At 34.1% G+C, this 21,476-nt stretch overlaps 1 protein-coding gene across 1 annotated transcript in view; it reads right to left on the reverse strand.

Annotated features, from left to right (window-relative positions):
- stard13b (StAR related lipid transfer domain containing 13b) overlaps nt 1–21,268 on the reverse strand; it is a 173,801-nt gene extending 152,533 nt beyond the window's left edge. Inside the window, exons 1-2 of the mRNA XM_087284421.1 lie at nt 21,011–21,268; nt 6,458–7,518 (exon numbers count right to left, since the gene is read on the reverse strand). Of these exons, the coding sequence (XP_087140547.1) occupies nt 6,458–7,375 (918 nt within the window). The 5' untranslated portion in view covers nt 7,376–7,518; nt 21,011–21,268. The remainder of the gene's footprint in view (nt 1–6,457; nt 7,519–21,010) is intronic.
- Between the last annotated feature and the right edge of the window lie 208 nt (nt 21,269–21,476).

A 21,476-nucleotide genomic window follows, 5' to 3' on the forward strand; every position in this document is an offset into this window, starting at 1 on the left:
CTCCTGTTTTTGTGTTACAGCAGTCGTCCACTGTCATACATAGTGGCTTTTCTCACAAGGATATGGCCAGGCGGCTGGAGATGCTGATTTTTTTTTTTTTTTTTACAATTCCAGGATGTATGCAGACAAAAATCCACATTAAAAAGTATAAATAACTCTATTAGTTCTGTTGGACACCATTTGTGCAAACGTTTGCATAGAGCGCCACCAAATGGTGAAGAAGCGAAATGCATATTAAAAGGAATTGAGTGAAATAGCAACTGTTTAAGTTTAATATACAGTGCCCAGCATAATATTTTGGTGACTAAAATATTATTTTAATAAATATATCTGTTTAATTAGTCTGTTTTGTTCAAATGCACCAAAATATCTTACCTACATTGACTGAAAAAATGGCTAAAAATATTCATTTTCAAAATGGGGTGTATTCAATTATGCTGAGAACTGTGAGAACTGAGAACTGCTGTGTTATGATTTATATAATATACTGTATATAAATATATACAGCAATGAAAAAAATTAAGAGACCACTTGACAAACTTTCAAAAGTTTGTGATTTATGTTGACTTTTGAGTAAAATGTATGCTTTTTTTTATAATACTAATGAACAAAAATAAATAAAAATGTTGCTTTTCTAGCAATAAAACTTTAAATCTTTATGTGTATTTTATTATCCAATGTTTTATCTTCAGGTAAGATTGAAAAAACTTTGAAAAAATAAACAAATTAACAAATTAACATATATATATATATATATATATATATATATATATATATATATATATATATATATATATATATATATATATATATATATATATATATATGCATGTATGTATGTATGTATATATACATAAAATATATATAAAATATTTCACAGTATTTCTGTTAATATATTTTTTTCTTCTTTTTCTTCTCTTTTAGAAAGCCTTAACAGTTTTTAATTTTTGAAAACCATTTTAAGGTCAAAATGATTAGCCCCCTTAAGCAATATTTTTTTTCCGATTGTCTAGAGAACAAACCATCATTATACAACAACTTGCCTTTTTACCCTAACCTGCCTAAATCTAGATATGCCTTTAAATGTCACTTTAAGCAGAATACTAGTGTCTGGAAAATATATCTAGTAAAACTTTATGTATTGTCATCATGGCAAAGATGAAAGAAATCAGTTATTAGAAATAAGTTATTAAAACTATTATGTTTAGAAATGTGTTGAAAAAAACTCTCCGTGAAACAGAAATTGGGGGGTGGGGGGAATATAAAGGGGCTAATAATTCAAGAGGGCTAATAATTCTGACTTTAACTCTATATTTAGAATTATATATGAAGAGTTCAAATGCAAAAACAACCTCTAAGTGTCGTCTGAAATGTTCTTCTAAAATGAGCCTTTTTCTCTGGCTCCTGTGTGCAGGTCTAGTCATTTCACATTCATGGTTCTTTTCATTGTCTTTAAAGTGAAATAATTGAATATAAACATAGGAGGCTGATTTTAAAATGGTCATTTTTGAAGAAAATTTCAGATATTACTAATAGGCCTTCGCAACTGAACTTTATTTATATGCATATACATATGCACGGCTTATTGAGAGGGTGCAAATGGGGCAAGGTCAGCGTTCACATGAGGGGCTCCACATTCTTTCACACGTCCGTCTTAAATCAAGCATGACCACAGAATGAGTAAAAGACAGAGAGAGTGAAGCACGTGCAGCACAGAGGGGAGCGGGACCTAACAAACTCAGACAACCATCTGAACCACGAGTCCTTCACAGCTCACCTGCCCAAAAAATGTTATTTTACATAGTCTTTTCTTGTACAAAAAAAGTAGGGGTTGTTTCATTTGTTTTGTTTTGTTTTGTTTTAGAAATACATTATTTTATTTTTTATTTATTTTTAATTTAATTTTAATTAAGTCAAACTATTTTATTATAAGATATTATTTTAAAATCATATTTTTTGTGTGAAGCGCTCTGACAATTGAGTTTTGAAGGTGCTATATAAAAATAAAATATTATTATTTTATTTTATTTTAGTCAATAATTTTATTTCTAGACATAATTTTAAAATCATATATTTTTGTGTGAAGCGCTTTGAGATTTAAGTTTTATTCATTTTCTTATCGGCTTAGTCCCTTTATTAATCCGGGGTCGCCACAGCGGAATGAACCGCCAACTTATGCAGCAAGTTTTTACGCAGCGGATGCCCTTCCAGCCGCAACACATTTCTGGGGGAGATCCACACACACATTCACACACACACTCATACACTATGGACAATTTAGCTTACCCATTTCACCTGTACCGCATGTCTTTGGACTGTGGGGGAAACTGGAGCACCCGGAGGAAACCCACGCGAAGAGAACATGCAAACTCCACACAGAAACGCCAACTGAGCCGAGGTTCGAACCAGCGACCCAGCGACCTTCTTGCTGTGAGGCGACAGCACTACCTACTGCGCCACTGCCTCGCCCAGATTTAAGTTTTAAAAGTGCTATATTAAAAAAATTACTTTGTTTTATTTCGTTTTTATTTTAGTTAATTGTTTATTTTTTATAAATAATATAAGGCAACACGGTGGCTCAGTGATTAGCACTGTCGCCTGACAGCAAGGTCACTGGTTCGAGTCAGAGTTTCCCCTTGTGTTGGCGTTGGTTTCCTCTGGGTGCTTCGGTTTCCCCCACAGTCCAAAGACATGCATTATAGGTGAATTGAAGACACTAAACTGGCCGTAGTGTATGTGTGAATGAGAGTGTTTGGGTGTTTCTCAGTACTGGGCTGCAGCTGGATGGGCATCGGCTGTGTAAAACATATGCTGGATAAGTTGGCGGTTCATTACACTGTGGCAACCCCTGATAAATTAAGGGACTAAGCCAAAAGAAAATGAATGAATGAATGAAATAATATTAAAATCATAAATTTATTTACATTTACTCAGTTATTTAATGATTATGACTTCAACAATACAATATTTTAATACATGTCCTTCTAAAACTTCCCTAAGAGTTTACCTATTTATTTCAGAGGCCTGCCTCTTCTTTTATTGCAGGCAGTAACTCTTTTCAGAATGACACTCGATAGATACAACCACCTTTTATTACACTTTCCAATTAAACTAATAATAAACTAAATAAATCCATGCATATAAACACATAAACGCATTTCTAAACAAAAGTTTGAATATCTAATGTCTAAACTCTGATATCATTTATCTTTGCCATGATGACAGAACATAATATTTAACAAGATATTGCTCAAGATACTAGTGTACAGCTTAAAGTGACATATAAAGGCTTAACCTACCCTACCATGTAGGCAAGTTAGGGTAATTAGGCAAGTTGTGTGACGATGGTTTGTTCTGTAGACTATCTGGAAAAAATATTGCTTAAAAGGACTAATAATATTGACCTTAAAATGATTTTAAAAAATAAATAAAAACAGCTTTTATTCTAGCCTAAATAAAACAAATAAGACTTTCTCCAGCAGAAAAAAAAAATTATAGAAAATACTGTGAAAAATTCCTTGCTCTGTTAAACATCATTTGAAAATATTTAAAAAAAGAAAACAAATGCAGGAGCGCTGATAATTTTGACTTCAGCTGTATGTATACAATATGTACCATATGTCTACAATAGTGACTTTAAAGTATGTAAATATTGGAAAGTATCATTTCGAAAAACATCTGGGTAATAGTGAAAAAATATGTCAAACTGGACAATGGTAACTTTGCTCTTATGTAGTGATAAGAACAGAGTAACAGGGTGTGACGGCCTCAACTCTACTCTTTGTCCTGGTTATCTGTGGTATGAATGGAATGGGACATTTTTACAGGATCTCTTATCCAGCATGGTAGGGAATACGCTCTTGTGTTTTTATATGTACGTCCACGTGACGCTTCTTTAAAGGCTTGGGATGGTGAGGTCACAGGTTGCCAACAGTCACTTCAGGCATGAGGTTCAGAGAAAGACGTAAATCACCCGTGACTGGCTCCAACCAAATGGGGCTGTAAGTAATGGAAGGCTAAGTTCATTACTAAATAGACAGTTGCTCTGACAGGACATTCCACGATGACTGTGACTATGATAGATGCATTGAAAATCTTCGCTTTATGGCATTAACAGTCTATTGAATACACCGTTAAAGTTGATGGATCACTGATTATTATTCGTTCAGTCTTCACTATAAAATATGCTGCGGTACTCACAGCTGACATGTGTTGAGGCACTATGATGGTATTAAGTTAACTTATTAAGTATTGCAAATTTAAGTGGATTGAAAATTACACTATTACGTTGTCGCAAAAAAAACTCAAGAACTGTGTTGTTTCTAACCCAAGCTCATTATTAAAATGTACCCCTATATACACTTCTGGAGATCGTGAAATACGTCGCGGGAGGCAACTTTTTTCCAGTTTTTGTTTTCGTGAATCCACCAAAGGCTGCTGTGTACACTTTTTCAGATCCACCCCCTTCCTTAAACCCAACCCAAGTGTTTTCAAAAGCACAGATTGCCCCAATCTCTCAGCCCGGCGTTGACCAATCGTTTAAAAAAAAAAAAAAAAAAAAAAACATTTTGGCATTTTGGCTATTTGTTTACATGATGACACTTTGGGAGTATAAAAAGGGCACGTTTAAACACAGGATTCAAAGTGCCCGTTTCTGAAAACTAAGTGCACATGCAGGTTATTTGTTCTTTTTATGGATATACAGTAAGAGCCTAAATTATTAGTAAACTATTAGTAGAAAAGTAAGTTCTTTTTAAAATATCTCCCAAGTTTAGCAGAGCAAGTAAGGTCAAATTTCACATTATATTTTATTATATTTTATCCTCTGGAAAACATATTATTTATTTTGCCCAATCATTTTCCTAATTAAACCAAACATGCCTAATTTACCACATTAACCTAATTAAGCCTCTAAATTTTACTTTAAACTAAATATCATCTTGTACAATAAATAGAAAAATATTATGTACTGTCATCACGAATTTAGGGTTTGTTTACACCTGTAGTTCAGTTCTCTTGGTTGGGTCAGGACCAAACAAGAAAAAGATATATTTGGTCCTGGTATACATTGCATTCACACTGAGATTTTTTTAAGACTAAACCTAAAGGTAATAGAAAAATCAACTTAAAATAACAATTTACTCACGAGTTGGACCTCAACTATAGCTTTCAAGTATGATTTAATCTACAAAAAAAAAAACTAATCTTGCTAAATATTAAATTAATTTCAAAACAAAAAGTACAAATCTATGTTATAGAGGAATTTACTTCTTAATTACTTTTTTTTAGTTTATTTAACTGTTAATGTAGCCGTTTACACTATTTACTACATTCTTATTACTTGCCTATTATAAATACATTAATTGTTTATTAGCACTTAGAAAGTATGGTCTTATTTTACAACCCTATCAAATACTTAAACCCAACCACTTCCTTAATAACTTACTAACTATTAATAAACAGATCATTTGTAAATAATTGAGCTAAAAGTCTAAGTAAATAGTTTGTTAAAAGCGTGAATTGTACATTAAAATAAACTATTACCATGTATTTAACAAAACTGCCAAACACTTCCTGAAATTTCCACACTGTTACAAATTCTTGCTCCCGTCCTTTGTTTTAATTGAAATTTGATTTAATCTCAACTTACATCAATAAAACTGACTAAAACATTAAGCTAAACTTCGAATTACTTTATTAAATTAGTTGAATCCTGCGCTGTAAAAAAAGAAAAACAAGTTGATTCAACTTAAAATTTTAAGGCAACCAGCCTTATTGAGTCAAGTGCAGTACTTGGGTTGAAAGTTGAACTCAAAAAAAGTTCTGCTGCAAGTTGCCTTACAATTCTGAGTTGAGTCAACTTTTTTTACCCTGTGAATATTTTATTAAAATAGGTTAAAGCTACATTAATATATTTGTTGCCTTGACTTTTTGACTATTTTAGAGTGCAGGCTTCCCATGACCTTTTTTGTTAAAATGATCAATAAACAGATGAAGCATACTACCATATTTTAAGTAATTTAAACTATATTAATCTCCAGCATTTAACATTCAGCCTTATAGATAGCAAACATAAACCAGAACACTTGAAGAATATGGATGAAGGAACGAACGATCGAATATACTCTGTAAAAAAAAAATCTGGGTTCCACACAATCGATTTGTGTTGGGACAACATGAAGGAATTTAGTTAGCTTGTTACAAATTTAAGTAGATTGCACATAAAACAATTAAGTTGTCACCAAAAAAACTCAAGAATCGTGTTGTTTTCAGCTAATTTTTCAACTCAAGCAGACTGAACAAAGAGCAAACACCATTTTTGAGTGTATAAATATGTTGAATTGAAAGCAATTCGGAATAAAAATGTCAACACAAAAATGTAAACTTCACACAGCCAAGCTTTAAAAAATAAATAAATAAATCGCAAAAGGCCAATTAAACTTGTCTCCATCCTCACCTCAGTGCTGCTGCTCTCCTCCTCAGCCTCATAACTGCTCCTGCTGGTGAGTGGAGGTTTGCTTCCAGATCTTTCTTCTCCAACTCCTTGTCCACAGGTTCCTTTCCTTCTCAGCTTCTCCAATCCAGCCCTGTTTCTCCTGGAGCAGGCCTGAAGCTCTTTGCATTTGGGCAAAACCTCATTGCCATCATGGAAAACCACATCCTGGCCTTCATCTTCAGAAGAGGTCTCAAACGCATCTGAACTCTCGGTGGCTCTGGAGTTCTGGATCAAACCCAAAAAGTCATTGTAATCTGCAAAGGTAATGGAGCTGGGTTTGTGTTTGATGATTCGGGGTAGATCGGACCCTTTGGAAACTGGCAAAGGAGCAGAGTAGGGGTGCTTGAGGTGGGACGATCCCACTGGAGAGGATGTAAAAGAGTAAGCGGGGTTTGAAATGGATCTGATTTTTGAACTAGAGAAAGGGTAGGAGGTCAATGATACGTTTGAGGGATCAACATCAGCGTTGTTGGTCAGAGGACTACCCGAGGGAGTCAAAAAATGGCTTTTCATGTGAGATTCATGATTAATTCCGTTCAACTTGGGGTTTGGACTTGAAATTGAATCTGAAGCACTTTTGATGCATGTTTTAGTCTTTTCCTTTGTGAGATGATTTGAGATTTGAATACAAGGGCCGTCTTTGCTGATTTGTGAGGATACAGTTTGACTGATCTCTCTTTCCAGTGAACTTTTATTTTTCAGTTCCAGTTTGGTTTGGTCTTCCAAAGGATCATCTGTGATTGAGAGGGAATTAGGAGTGTTTTTTGAGGTCTGGTTACAAGCCTTGGTTGAGTCCGCCATTGAAAGCTCTCCGGAGAAAGTCATTTTGAGCGCTGAAGATCGTCGCTCCTCTAAAGCCATCATGGGTGGATTGTCCATGTTTCAGTCTACTGTTTGGAGCTAGGCATATGGAATATCCAGAAAAGTCTTTGTATTATTCCAGAAACTGCCATGTTTGTCATGTTCCACCATTTGGACTGAACGGGTTTCTTTGTGAAAGTCAGGGCTTTGTGTTAATCATGCTGAAAAGAAAGAACAGAAATTGTCATTAATTTAGCATTACATGCTTTTATGATTTTTTTAAATATGTGTTTGCTAATTTAGCATACGTAAAAACAGTGTTCACTGAAAAAAAAATCTTCTATTAATTTACCCTCAGGCCATTCAATGTGTAGGTCCCTTTTCTTCCTAATTAAAACTTTAAAGAAGATTTTAGCTGAAATTGTGGTCTTTGGGCATTCAGTTTAATCATTTCGCTTCCCAAGGCCTGAATGCAACATCAGGATCTGAATTAATTTTGTAATTGTTTTGGCCTTGTTTTTTTGGCTTTCAAAGGTTTGACAGTCACTTTAATGTTCTGAATCACAAACAACCACAGTTTCATTCTGAAACTTTAATATCCTGCTGAAGGCACTGGATTGCCTGAGGGTGAAAGTAAATTAACAGAAAATATATATTATTTTGGTAAACTATCCACTTTAAGAGCATCTAATCAACAGCTTAATCAGACTGGGAAACCAGAAATGCACCCCATAAGATTTTAAGTTATTTTTTTACATATTTTTGTGAGATAATATGGAACTGCAGAAGCATCATTACAACAAAAACTCAAAATAGATCAGTGCTTCTCATGGTATTTCATAGAAAAACCTTCGTATTTCACAGATAATTACTCAAACTAGGGATGCAAAATTGAATTTTTGACCAATACTGATAAATAAAACAAAATTCTTTATATTCAAAGGCTAATAACCGATATATTGGCCAATAAATATAAATATAAAAATTTCAACCTAGTAATAGGAAACACCTATACACTCATTCACAAATACACTCATACACTTTCAAAGGAAACCTACGCAAACATGGGGAGAACATCCAAATTCCCAGTACTGGTTTGCAGCTGGAAGGGCATCCGCTGCGTAAAACATTCATTCATTCTCCTTCGGCTTAATCCCTTTATGTATCAGGGGTCGCCACAGCAGAATGAACAGCCAAGTCATGCAGCATATGTTTTACAGAGCGGATGCCCTTCCCGCTGCAACCCAGTACTGGGAAACATCCATACACAACTCATTAACACACAAACACTACAGACAATTTAGTTTACCCAATTCTCCTATAGCACATGTCTTTGTGGGAGAAACTTCACGCAGAAATGCCAACTGACCCTGCTGAGGCTCGAATCAGCAACCTTCTAGCTGTGAGGCAATTGTGCTACCCACTGCGCCACCGTGACGCTCCCCAAACAGCATTTTTTTATGTATTGTATATGTAAATGTAAATATGAGGAGAAATCAGGACAAAAAGGAACAATGTATCATTAGGAAACCAAAAAAAAAAATTAAAGTTGTAAAACGCAAGAAAATCAATGGTATCACATCAGAAACTATTTTAGAACCTGAATGTCTACGAGCGAATCCCACAGAGCCAGAAAAGTGATAACGGCATCCCAAAGTGGCAGAGAGGGAATAACTGGGACTCTTGCACAAGTAGAGGAGGGAATAACAGGGGATCTGAGGGGTTGAACATCTGGCTCGGGCTGAGAGCGTTCAAGTCTGGATCTGTTGAAAGCACGACGGTGGTGACATCAGTGCTATGAGGAATCCAGCCCTTCGCTCTCCAGTGGCTGATTTACAATGCACCCGTCCATTCATCACACGACCTAAATGTCCCAGACCAGGCTGTGGTTAGCGATCCTGCTAACCCCCTCATTACCCCCCAAAACACGGTCCGCAAAAACACACATTAAACCAGAGGAAGAGTCTGATTGGTGGAGAAAAGAAAGAACATTCCTTTCTGACACTTTGGCTCAAGAACATCATCTAGACAGATGAACTGTGAAAGACCAAGATTATTCCTGGCAGGATGTTTCTATCGAGGGGCTACGAGCGTGAAATCATGCCACTCACTGGCGCTTTATTAAGACGTGATTGGTTTGCTTTGTCAGATTGATCAGTTTAAACGCGAAGTGTATCTGACAGGCCAGATCATTCCAGAGGCGAATGCTATCGTGTTGAAAGTGGCGGTGGAAGAAATGACTAATAAAATCTGATTTAAAAAAAAAATATAAAACAGAAGATTCATATGATTAAAAGGTTTACATATTTTGAATGCTGTACTTCATTTCCATCTTTTTTTAATCCTTAAATAGATTTTTTTAATTCCGGACAAAGATTAATCGATTAATCATATCAAAAATAAAAGTTTGTTTTAATATGAGATATATTCATTTATTCATTTTCCATTGGCTTAGTCTCTATTTCAGAGGTTGCCACAGTGGAAGGAACCACAAACACAGAGGATGCCCTTCCAGCCGCAACCCAGTACTGGGAAACACCCATACACACTCATTCACACACATGCTCAAACACTATGGCCAGTTTAGTTTACCCAATTCACCTATAGGGCATGTCATGGACTGTGGAGGAAACCCATGTGACTAAAAGTTCTATTCATTAATTCATTCATTTTCTTTTCAGCATAGTCCCTTTATTGATCCGGGGTGGCCCCAGCGGAATGAACCGCCAACTTATCCAACAAGATTTTATGCAGCGGATGCCATTTCAGCCACAACCCATCTCTGGGAAACATCCACACACACACTCATTCAAACAATACGGACAATTTAGCCTACTCAGTTCACCTGTACTGCATGTCTTTGGACTGTGGGGGAAACCGGAGCACCCGGAGGAAACCCACGCGAACGCAGGGAGAACATGCAAACTCCACACGGAAACGCCAACTGACCCAGCCGAGGCTCGAACCAGCGACCCAGCGATCTTCTTGCTATGAGGCATCAGCACTACCTACTGTGCCGCCTAAAAGTTATGTGTGTTAAATATATTCATTAAAACTTTTTTTCCATAGGTATTTAAATTTACATATAATCTGTTCAATATGCATACCTATTTTATGTCTACATAATCAATATACATAGTACACACACATATATTATGTCAAAATGAACTTTTATTTTAGATGTGAATAATCGCGATGACCAAAAATTTCATGTAGTCTGACAACTACATATGCATGTAATTAAATATAAGGCATGAAAACAGATATTCGCTGTTTTAACCATAAAAATGGCTACATATTTTAACCATATAAGTGATCTTTATGGACACAAACCAAATTACTCATTTATTTTTGTAATAGTCATTAATTGGTAGTTACAATGCGCTCAACAAAGAAAAACTATAGAGAGATGATTTAAAAATGTTAAAAAGACTACAACAAAACAAGAGAAGCATTACAAATTAAACTAAAGTAAAATAAAAATAGAAAATAAAAACAAACTTTGTTAATATTTATACTATTTTTCATCTACAAAAAAAAAACTTTTTTTTGGATGCAGTGATTTCATCATTTTTAATCCTTTTAAATATTTTCATATTTATTAAATATGAAAAATGTTATGTAGTCTGACAACTATATTTGCACGTAAAAGTGCTTTAAGTAGATTTTGACTCTTTTAAAGCCTAAAAATACCATAATATGTTTGCAGATATTTACTGTAGGAAACATGCTAAGTGAACATTCTCGTTTATCTAAAAAACAATGCTGAAGCTTTAAAAATCTCTGTTACATGCTGGAATGTCTGTCTTTGTTTTGGTTTACCCATTGCCAATTTAGCCAATCATATTTCAGAATCCCAGGTTGCCTTTGGGCAAAACAGTGTATTTTCAATTTTTCAGTCAGAAAAGCTCTCAAAGTATGAATCCGTGCGCCCTCAGTGGACAGTAGCAGGAGGACTCTGAAATAAGTTCTACATGAGCATATTAATAAGAAAATGATATAAATATTACGACCGTAAACATTAGGTGAGAAGGTTACATTGTAACCCCATGTCCTAACAACACGCTACGTGATGAGATTTACAGTGTTAAGCAATTTTGCATCATACGAAACACGACAGAAATTTAAATACCGCCATTCAGAAGCACAGAATAGTGCACTCACTGCACTCCAGCTAAATGGTAAGGTTTATAATTTAATTCATACATTTCAAACCTCTTTAACATTATCAAAATGACATGCTTATCACTGATATGTGTTGGCTTGCACTACGTCACAGTTCAAAAGTTCAATTTATTTATTTTCAAAATCTGAGGTAAACTATCTGCTGCTGCTTTCAGTATATGGCAATAAATGCCATTTAAAATGGCATTCAAACTCACTTTATTGGCATTAAACACTGAATAAAGCACATGAGGTGTACATGAGGAGATCATTGTCAGTTTATCAGTTTGTTAGCTGCAAGAAACAGATGTTTCTAAAATATACATATTTCAGGTGTTGTTTACAACAAAAACTTCTTTTAATATGGAAAATTCCTCTTATCGCGTACCATTGCTTTTATGTATAACACAATTTCATTGGCCTTAAATCAGCCTTTAGGCTCAATTATCAGGTTAGCTCATGTTGGTGTCGTCAATCTGCTAACCTGCACTTGACTGTGTTTTGATCCAGGAATGCAATACCTTCTTCAACCACTGGGTGTCAAACTTACAAACTGCACCTTCAGGGCTGGAGCAAGCTGAACTGCTGCTCTAGGCAGAGGATGATCACGCCGCCCTCAACCCCAATGTAAAAAACGAAAGTGACTGGTTATGAAAATGAAGTGAGGTGTCGCAGACCTCTACTCTGCCGCCCTATGCACGGATATAACTGAGGATGCGCGGGAGCTGAGGGAGGTGTCACGGACACCGCCCTCTCTATTCTGCTTTCCTATGCGCGGATATAACTGAGTGAGGACGCGCGGGTGTCTTGGACCTCTATACTGCCGCCCTATGCGCAAATATAACTGAGGACACAGGTGCTGATGGAGGTGTTGCTGACGCCGCCCTCTCTATTCTGTCGCAAATGCACAAATATAACTGAGGAAGCGGGTGGTGAGGGAGGTGTCGCGGACATAACTGAGGACGCGGGTGGTAAGGGAGGTGTCGGGGATGCCGCCCTCTCTATACTGCCACCCTAGGCGGCTGCCTAGGTCGCCTCTATGGACGCACCGACCCTGTGCACCTTTGTATATAAGACATGTAAACAGACATTCACACTTTTAACTATGAAAATGGCTAAATCTTTCAGCCATAAAAATCTCTATAGAAACAAACCAAACTACTCATATATTTTTGTGACAGTCATTCATTGGTAGTTGCAATGCGCTCAAAAAAAAGTTAAACTATAGAGACAGTTTTGAAAATGATTAGTCATTCTATTGTTGACTACAAAAACTAACAATCTAGAACCCCCACACCACAAAAAGATGTTGAAACACACACACAAATGTATCAATAAATCAATCTGTAAAAAAAAAAAAAAAAAAAAGGTCAAACAGACATACTTCACTGACTGATACACTTATCTTCAACAAAGAGTTTCCTTTCATGCACCTTTCAAAATCAAGCATTAGCGATCATCGACAGATGGAAATACTGAATACTCCAGTGTGCTCTCAAGCATGCATAGAAAATCCCAGCTGAGTCTGTTAGTGTGCTGTATCTGTGGCGTTAAATGTGAGAAGGGGCCAGCTGGCAAGCCCTGACTCTGGCCTTCACATTTAACACGTTGCATTGTGCTGCGCTCTCAATCTGCATTTATCACACACACACACTCACACCCACTCTCAAAAAAACATGGTCTAATTTCATCAAGAGAAAGAAAACACACACCTGCCCATAACAAAACCTCAGGGCTTTAACCTTTAAAAGCTGATAAGAACAATGACCAAACAGCGGACAAGGTCAGTGACTCACAGCCACCTACAGCTTCCCACGTGCACGTGAAATGCATGCAAAGAATAGCTGGCTCTGCTTTCACCTGTAGTTGGTTTTGTTTGGACAATCGGATCACAAGTGGACGAAGAAAATGCAAAAATGGTTTATTTATCCATGCTTTTTTGTCAATTTAAACTTACTTTCCTGATTTATTTGATGGGAATCTATGGGTGGATGTGTGCATGGATTTTTTTCAAATTTGTTGATCTGATATTGCGAAATAACCTCACAATTTGTAGCACAATGGAGATGCACAAAAAAAGAGAATGGAAAACTATACAAACAGAAGAAGCTTTCATTTCTGCTCTAATATATAATAATCTCTAATAATCTATAAATTACCAGCTTTCTGTAAGAATTTTTTCATCTATTTATGCTTTTGAATTGCATTATGGGACCTTTGATCGTTCCTTGAACATCTGTTGATGTTAAAAAGTTTAAGAAGTGACATTTATTGACATTTTTAATAGTTTGAAGTGATATATGATCTGTATTGGTGTTGTAAATCACTGTACAAAAACCTGGCAATAAACTGACAGTGCTTTTTTTGTTATTATACAGATTTCTCTCTGTATTATTTCTTACACAATATATTGATTCAAACTATTGGAAGGTCAATGAATGTCATTTTGTTAACCAGCAGAGTTGAATTTTCATCATTGACAGTCAACAGAGCAGATATGAAGGTCCTGTAATGCATTTCATAAGTGTAAATAAATGGAAGTGAAAACTGTGAATCATACATTATTGGACCAGTTAGTTTGATTTGTTTAATCTTGGACTGCATGGTGAAAGAACATTGCGCTGTTTAGACGTTTTTCATTTTTAAACCAAACCAATGATTGACCTTAATGTCAAATTGACATCAAATTGACATCTAAAATTGGCACTGCAGGCTCATTGTGGATACGTACTACTGTCTACATTTCTGGAGAGTGCAAATTATGCAGCCAGAGGTACGTCTCTAAAACGAATGCTACGGGGCGGTATGAAGTTGCAGACGGCTTCTGTTTATTTTAGCGCTACCAGCTGATCGCTTACCTCTGTATGAATGTTTTTTTCTGGTGTTACCTGTTTGCCCAGTAGCTCGCTGTGTACAGTACATCAGAGCGGAGTTGACAACGAGGTTCGAGTCCAGCAAACAATGGTTGCAGAAAACAGGTATAACAAAAGCAAAAAAATAAAGGAATAAATAAATAAACAAATAAACAGGCTGAAAATGTGGTAAAATCATGCAGCTGCAACAGCTTTTCTTTTTCTAGATTGCTTTTGAAAACACTATCGGTTGGGTAAGTTGGTCAGTCATTCAGTCGAGAGCAAGTGTAAATTAGTAAGTGAAATGTATATTGCGCCCTCTGGTGGATTTACTCGAGAAGAGAACATGCAAGAGGAATTTGAGCGTACACAGTGGCCTCTGGTGAATTTGCAAAAACAAAAACTGTGAGCAGACATACCTCCGGTTCCGTATTTCTCTGTCCCCAGAAATGTAAAAATATCTAGGTATCTGCAATGAGCCTGGGTTAAAAATTGGCATCAAAAATTAATAACAGTGTTTTTTGATGCCAATGTTAGATGTCAAATTTATGTTGTTTTGACATTATGGTAGTTTAAATAAATTGTAGGGATCCAAAAGAAAATTCTTGTTTGGTTATTTTGGTGGCCAAAAGAGCATCAGGGTATAGATGTCAAAAGGTTTTGACATCAAATCGATTTGCATTTTTTACATATTTTTGATTTGTTTTTTGATGCCTTTTTGACATCAAGATGTCTCTTGGGAATGTATAAATCCTGTCTGTCTCACATGCTTTAAGAAAAATAGATGAAAAGTCGGTGGTCTCTTGTGGTTGTTTGAACACATCTGACCACATGAGGGTTTTCACTGACCTCTGGAAGTGGTTGAAAGTGGACATGTCCTAAAGACCCTAATTTGTTTACACCTGTGTATAGAGTTATCTACAAAAACGGATCTCAGTACCAGCTGTAAACAATGCCTATAATGTAATGAAATACACAACACTTCAACACATGTCATATTTTTAAATATTATATGAATTACAGTGTATTACAGATATTAAGTTACACGCAAATTCATATTTTGGGAAACTCTCCTGTAATTACGCTAATTGTTTGCTGATTGCTATGCATTTTTAATGGAGCTCATAATTTGAAATTGAATGTTTACACTTAAAAAAAAATCACAAACCAGATAGACATGTAAAATAACCTAGTGAAGACAATGAGATGATTATAGCGAAGAAATGTAGATGACCAGTTACAAAACATAATATATACCTTTAAATGGAATTAAATTACAGTTTAATGTTTCTTATTTATTTTATTTACTAGCAAGACCTGGCAACCTAAGTGAGACAAGATGAGCATCATTTATAGGATTTCATATCCATTTCAACATATTTATATATTAAAGCCTAATTAAAATCTGCTTACTTTATGTAATGTTTTTTTTTGCGATCAATTTAATTATTTTTTAAGTGAATACTCTCATTGCCCTGCAAAATTATACAGTAAACTAATATGTGCCTAATTATAAAAATTACATTCAGTCATTTTAAGTGATAATGGTGTTACTAATTTTTTAAAGTAAAGTTAAATTGTAGCTTTTAAGAAAAGGGGGGTTTCTAAACAGACTTTATTATGCCTCTGATAGACACAAATGCTCAAAAAATGACATGGAAAGAGGTACATCTCATTTGGTTTGCCAGATCACACTAGAAAGGAAACAATAAATAAGAGAAAGGTGGAAAAAGTAGCACAACTACTTTATCGTGAAAATAATAAGCCACATACTATAATAACTGCGACCCACATACTGTATGCCTACTTTTTTAATTCTATCAACTGAATCAATTAAGTCAACTGAATCAAGTAAGTCACTTACTGTACACAACATTTCCTATAAAAAGAGGACATGGCAACACTTGAACCAAAAACTGTGCAAAGCAGCGTTGCAATCATAAACAAAACACAATGCCTTTGTTTATGGTGGATTAGTTATAATCAGGGCTTGGCATTAACTTTTTTGATCACAAGCCACTCTGGCTAGAAGTTTTCCAACATTACAAGCCACTCGCCATTTTCACTAGCCACACTTTTATTGTCATGAATATAAATATATTTTATTGTTGAAAGTATATTTTATACACATAAATATGACTTTGACATGCTAAAATTACTTGATTTAGATTTTGTGTTATCTCCACATGCCTCCTCATTCATTTCACTTTTTTTGTGTCGTGAATGAGCTCAATAATCATGGGCAAATAGGCAAATATAGCTGCATACTACACTTTTTATTTTAAAACAAACATATGCACAGTAATCTGTCCAGGCTAAAGGTGCCAGATCACCAGTTAACTATACATAAATGGGGACTTAATACCCCATTAAAGCAATGTTATTGTAAAAAAATGATAATTAAACCATATTAACGCAAAAAAAAGAAGATAAAAAAACATATTGTGTGATAATGAAAGGATGATTACACACACGGTTAATCTGTTCAAAGATTGCTTAAAGCGAAAGCAATCGATGCTGCTTACAAAAAGACAAATCTGGAACTCTTGAAAGCAGCAAGACTGTGGGTGCATGTTCATCACTTTTTGTCTAGTCCATCTGAAAGAGAACCGATCACATCAGTTGTGTTTCTAGACACAGTTGCTTCACGCAAGGAATAGGGGGCGCGCGCACGTTTTAAACAGCCATGCGCATCACCTCAGCTGTTAGCGTGGGTGATCATCCTCTCATTCAGTATTCACCTGCTTTCTATTGCTCGCACGATACAATTATTTTTACCAGTTGCTTCCCAATTCTAAGATCCCCTTTGCATGCATATAGGACCATCCTTATTGTCAAACCCTGCTTTTAAGAATTATTGTCTGGGAAAAAACATTTTCAACCAGCCAAAGTGGCCAGTGGGAGTATCTTACCCGCCACCGCTGAAATCTACCGGCATTTGGCGGGTTGGCAATTGTTAATGTCAAGCTCTGGTTATAATCAACAACCATAATCATTCATTGTGTCACTGTAACATCACCATTTTATCGAATGGATATCAAATGGTATTAATGAATAATAGTTTCAAACATTGAAATTTGAGTCATGTTTTATAGACACAAAATTATAATTTAGTGAATCCACTTCCATATATTGAAATGTTGTTGTCAATCCTGAAGCTTGTGTACAGCTGTAAATACCAAGATTATAAAGTCGAACCATTTTTTAATCAACAAAAATAATAATTTATTCAGCAAAAATCCGGAATGTCACAGCATAAGACCATGTGAAGACGTTAAAAGTACACACGCTATTATAGACATAAAATCATGTTTAAGAAATCCCTGGAAAGGAGGTACATTTCTTTGGGGTTGCCAGATCTTGCTAGAAAAGAAAACCCTAAATAAGAGCAAGGTGAAAAATCAAAAATGCTTCTTCTTGAATAAATAAACCCTATACCAAATTAATTGTGGCCCACATATGCCTACTTTATTAATTCTATAAACTGAATGCCAAAAGACGTACAACAAATTGCATTTAAAAGTGGACATGGCAACAATTTATGCAAACCATTTGCAAAGCACCCTTACAAACGTAAACAAAGCACAATGCCTTTGTTTATGATGGATTAGTTATAATCACCAACCATAACAAGTCACTGACAACTGTATGATTACTTTGGAGATATCACGTAGTAGAAATACACTGCAAAGCTGCTGCTGACTAAACTTCCAGTTACTTTCCAGTTGCTCTCAATAAGAGAAAAAGTTGTCCTTCATGAGAAGCAGTGTTGCAAGTGTAACCCTGATTTGATCTAGTCCTCTCACCTCCTTTCCTTTAGCCCGTTTCTCTGTAAAGCCACAGAAAAAGGAGGCCTCCTCATTCCCAGCTGTATAAAAGACTTGATCCAAACAGCCAAAGAGGATTCTGCACTGTGAATGTCACTCAAGCCTTCTACAAGTTTCTCGTTGAGCGCAAAGTGTTGCAAGACATGAAAAGGGGCGAGTGGTGTTTTCTTTACACTTTACACACTGTGAGTGACTGTTAACGCCGCCATTCCCATTCACTTTGCAGAGATTGTTATTAATTCATTACACAGCGTATGTTTCGACAGTACTGTAACGGTCCTGTAAAAACATACTGTGCAAACGAGTTACTGGCACGTGGAAGGTGAAGTAATCCTGCTTCTCCTCATACACACGTCTGAGTACATCAAGTGTTAAAAAAGTTCTTTCAAAATTCTATTAGTTATTTCAACTGAATAAAGTGATTGATGTGAACTAAATGTTGTTTTATAAACATTTCATAACTAAAACTTCATCATTATATGACCTATTTTAAGAAATAGCTAAACTGTGCTAGAAACATGTTGTCTTACCTTAAAATAAGGAATTTTGTGTGTGTCTTACAGGTCCTGCATGCCTTATTTTCTCTCTTTAGAGAAAATTAAATTAAATTAAATTAAATTAAATAGAATTAAATAGAATTAAATTAAACTAAATTAAATTAAATTAAATTAAATTAAATTAAATTAAATTAAATTAAATTAAATTAAATTAAATTAAATTAAATTAAATTAAATTAAATAAATTAAATTAAATTAAATTAAATTAAACACTTTGAAATTAAATAAACTCATTATTTCAACAGGTACATACAATGTATGTCCTGAAAAAATAATTGATTTAATTTAATTTAATTTATTTTACCATTATCTTTCAAAATTTAGTTACTCACATGCAAATTACCCCATATACATAAGAAAATGTTAAACAATTTTTAAAGCAATTCTCCAAATTTCGCTATCCTATTTAAAAAAATCTTAATCTTTAAATATATTAGATAAGCTCAATATCCCAATAGGTAATATAATATATATATATATATATATATATATATATATATATATATATATATATATATATATATATATATATATATATATATATATATATATATATATATATATATATATATATAATATTATAATAATAATTTGATTTAATTCAAATAGCAAGATGTATTTTATTAACCATTTAAAAATATTTTATATATATATATATATATATATATATATATATATATATATATATATATATATATATATATATATGTATATATATATATATATATATATATATATATATATTTTTTTTTTTTTTTTTTTTTTACAGTTTTAGTTTGTTACAATCTAGATAAGTTAATGTACCTGTGTTTATTTTTGTATACTTGTAAAAATAAATAAAATTATAATAAACTGTAAAGTATATTATAGTCACATTGTGAAAATGTGATTCTAAGATACAAAGTTGCAATTATGAGGAATAAAGCTTAAATTGGGACTAACATTCAATGTTGGGAGGACTAGGTCAAACTGCAAGATATTAATTGGAAGATATAAAGTTGCAACTATGAGAGACAGTGTAGCAACAATTAATATATATAAAAAATAAAAGTTAAATTATACATACACAAAAAAAACAAAGTCAGTTACTCACATAACAACAAATCTATAATGCAAAATTTCAACAAAGTCATCTAAAGATGTTGAACAAAAAGAGAACAATGTTTTCCATCAAGCATCTAAATTTCACTTTTACACTTTTACACACACACTTTTTTACAAAAAAAAAAAAAAAAAAAGTATACATATTAATTTGTCACACTTTTACCAAAACAAACTTCAAAATATCCATTCGCACAGTGTGGAAGTATATTTAACTAAACAAATACTAAAAATTTGAAATCCGATAAGCTTTAAATCCCAACAGATATTTAAAAATGTCATCTAAAATTTAAAAATAAAGTAAACAAAATAAACTCAAAGACTTGAAATAAACAAGAATGATAATTACAAAAACATAATTTAGGTATAATTATTTGTCACTTGGTCATGACAACGTCTTTAGTTCATTGTAACTTTTTAAACCAAGTAAATCATGTTCTAACTTAATTTTTTGAGTTATGCAAGCTGTTTAGTCAGTTTAATGTAGAGTAAGTTCTAATGACTCATAAGGTTAATTTGATTTAACTTAAAAATTTAAGGCAACCAATTCAATTTAATTCACAGTGTAATAACAAATTTATATCTAAACATTTAATGCAAAAACTGTTTAAAACATTCATAAAAACGTATGTTATTAATTTATTTATTTTTCATTTGAATAAAATTTTTTACTTAATAATTTTGGATTAAACCATTCTCAACATGGACGTAAAAAAATCAAAATAATCTCCCCAAAAAAATTTGTAAATTGTAAAAATGACACTCACAAAAATATATTACATACAGATATATAATAAAAATGTTTTAAAATGCATGAAAAATGGAATTATAACAATAATTAGGTCAAACAATTTTTAAAATTAAAATCTTACATTTATTAAAAGTTTTCGTCAGTCAGACTCTAATATCGTATCGGTTTAAAATAATTAAAAATATCAAAAATACATAACACTCTATGGATTCTAAAAAGCTCTGATTATTTCAAAGTTAAATAAATACATCATAGCCATCTAAATGTCAACAACAAACTCAACAATGTTTTCCAGCAAGCCTCAAAATTAACTTACCACACGCTTTCGTCAAGACTAACTTCAAAATATCCACAGTCTCCTCTATCGGTAACCTAAACCGACATCCACCTGCACCCAAGAACTGACGTCTCTGTCCAACAAACTGACTTACTAATAAATACACAACAAAACAACATCTCACCTCAGAATGTCCTGGAAACTCCATCACCCGTCATGGTCACGATGAGTATCCCGAAATGTGTCCAATGTCCTGTTAAAACCTGGAAACATGCATTGGGACGTCCTCAGCTCTCGATATCGTCTCTCTTTCCTCTTCTCCTCAGATATTCAAAGCAACTCCTCCGCAGAGGGAGAGGTGCTGTCATCACAAATTCCCCAAAATCCCCACAGGCAACGGGAAGCCTCAGCATGCAGTGACTAAGTCATTCAGAGTAAGAGTGGAAGGAGAGGAAGAATGTATAGCTGTTAGACTGATGGTTTGGAGGAGGAGTTACAACTAAAGAGAAAGTGAGGGAGAGAGAGAGACTTTGACTTTTAAAGCCCTTTTAATCAAACAATTCAAAGCTGAACAAATACACTATCAAGAAATGCAATTAATGCAAAATAATGAGGTAACACTTGACAATACAGGACATGCAGTTCATGTA

This window comes from Danio rerio, chromosome 15, assembly GCF_052040795.2.
Source record: "Danio rerio strain M-AB ecotype USA chromosome 15, GRCz13ab, whole genome shotgun sequence".
Lineage (NCBI taxonomy): Eukaryota > Metazoa > Chordata > Actinopteri > Cypriniformes > Danionidae > Danio > Danio rerio.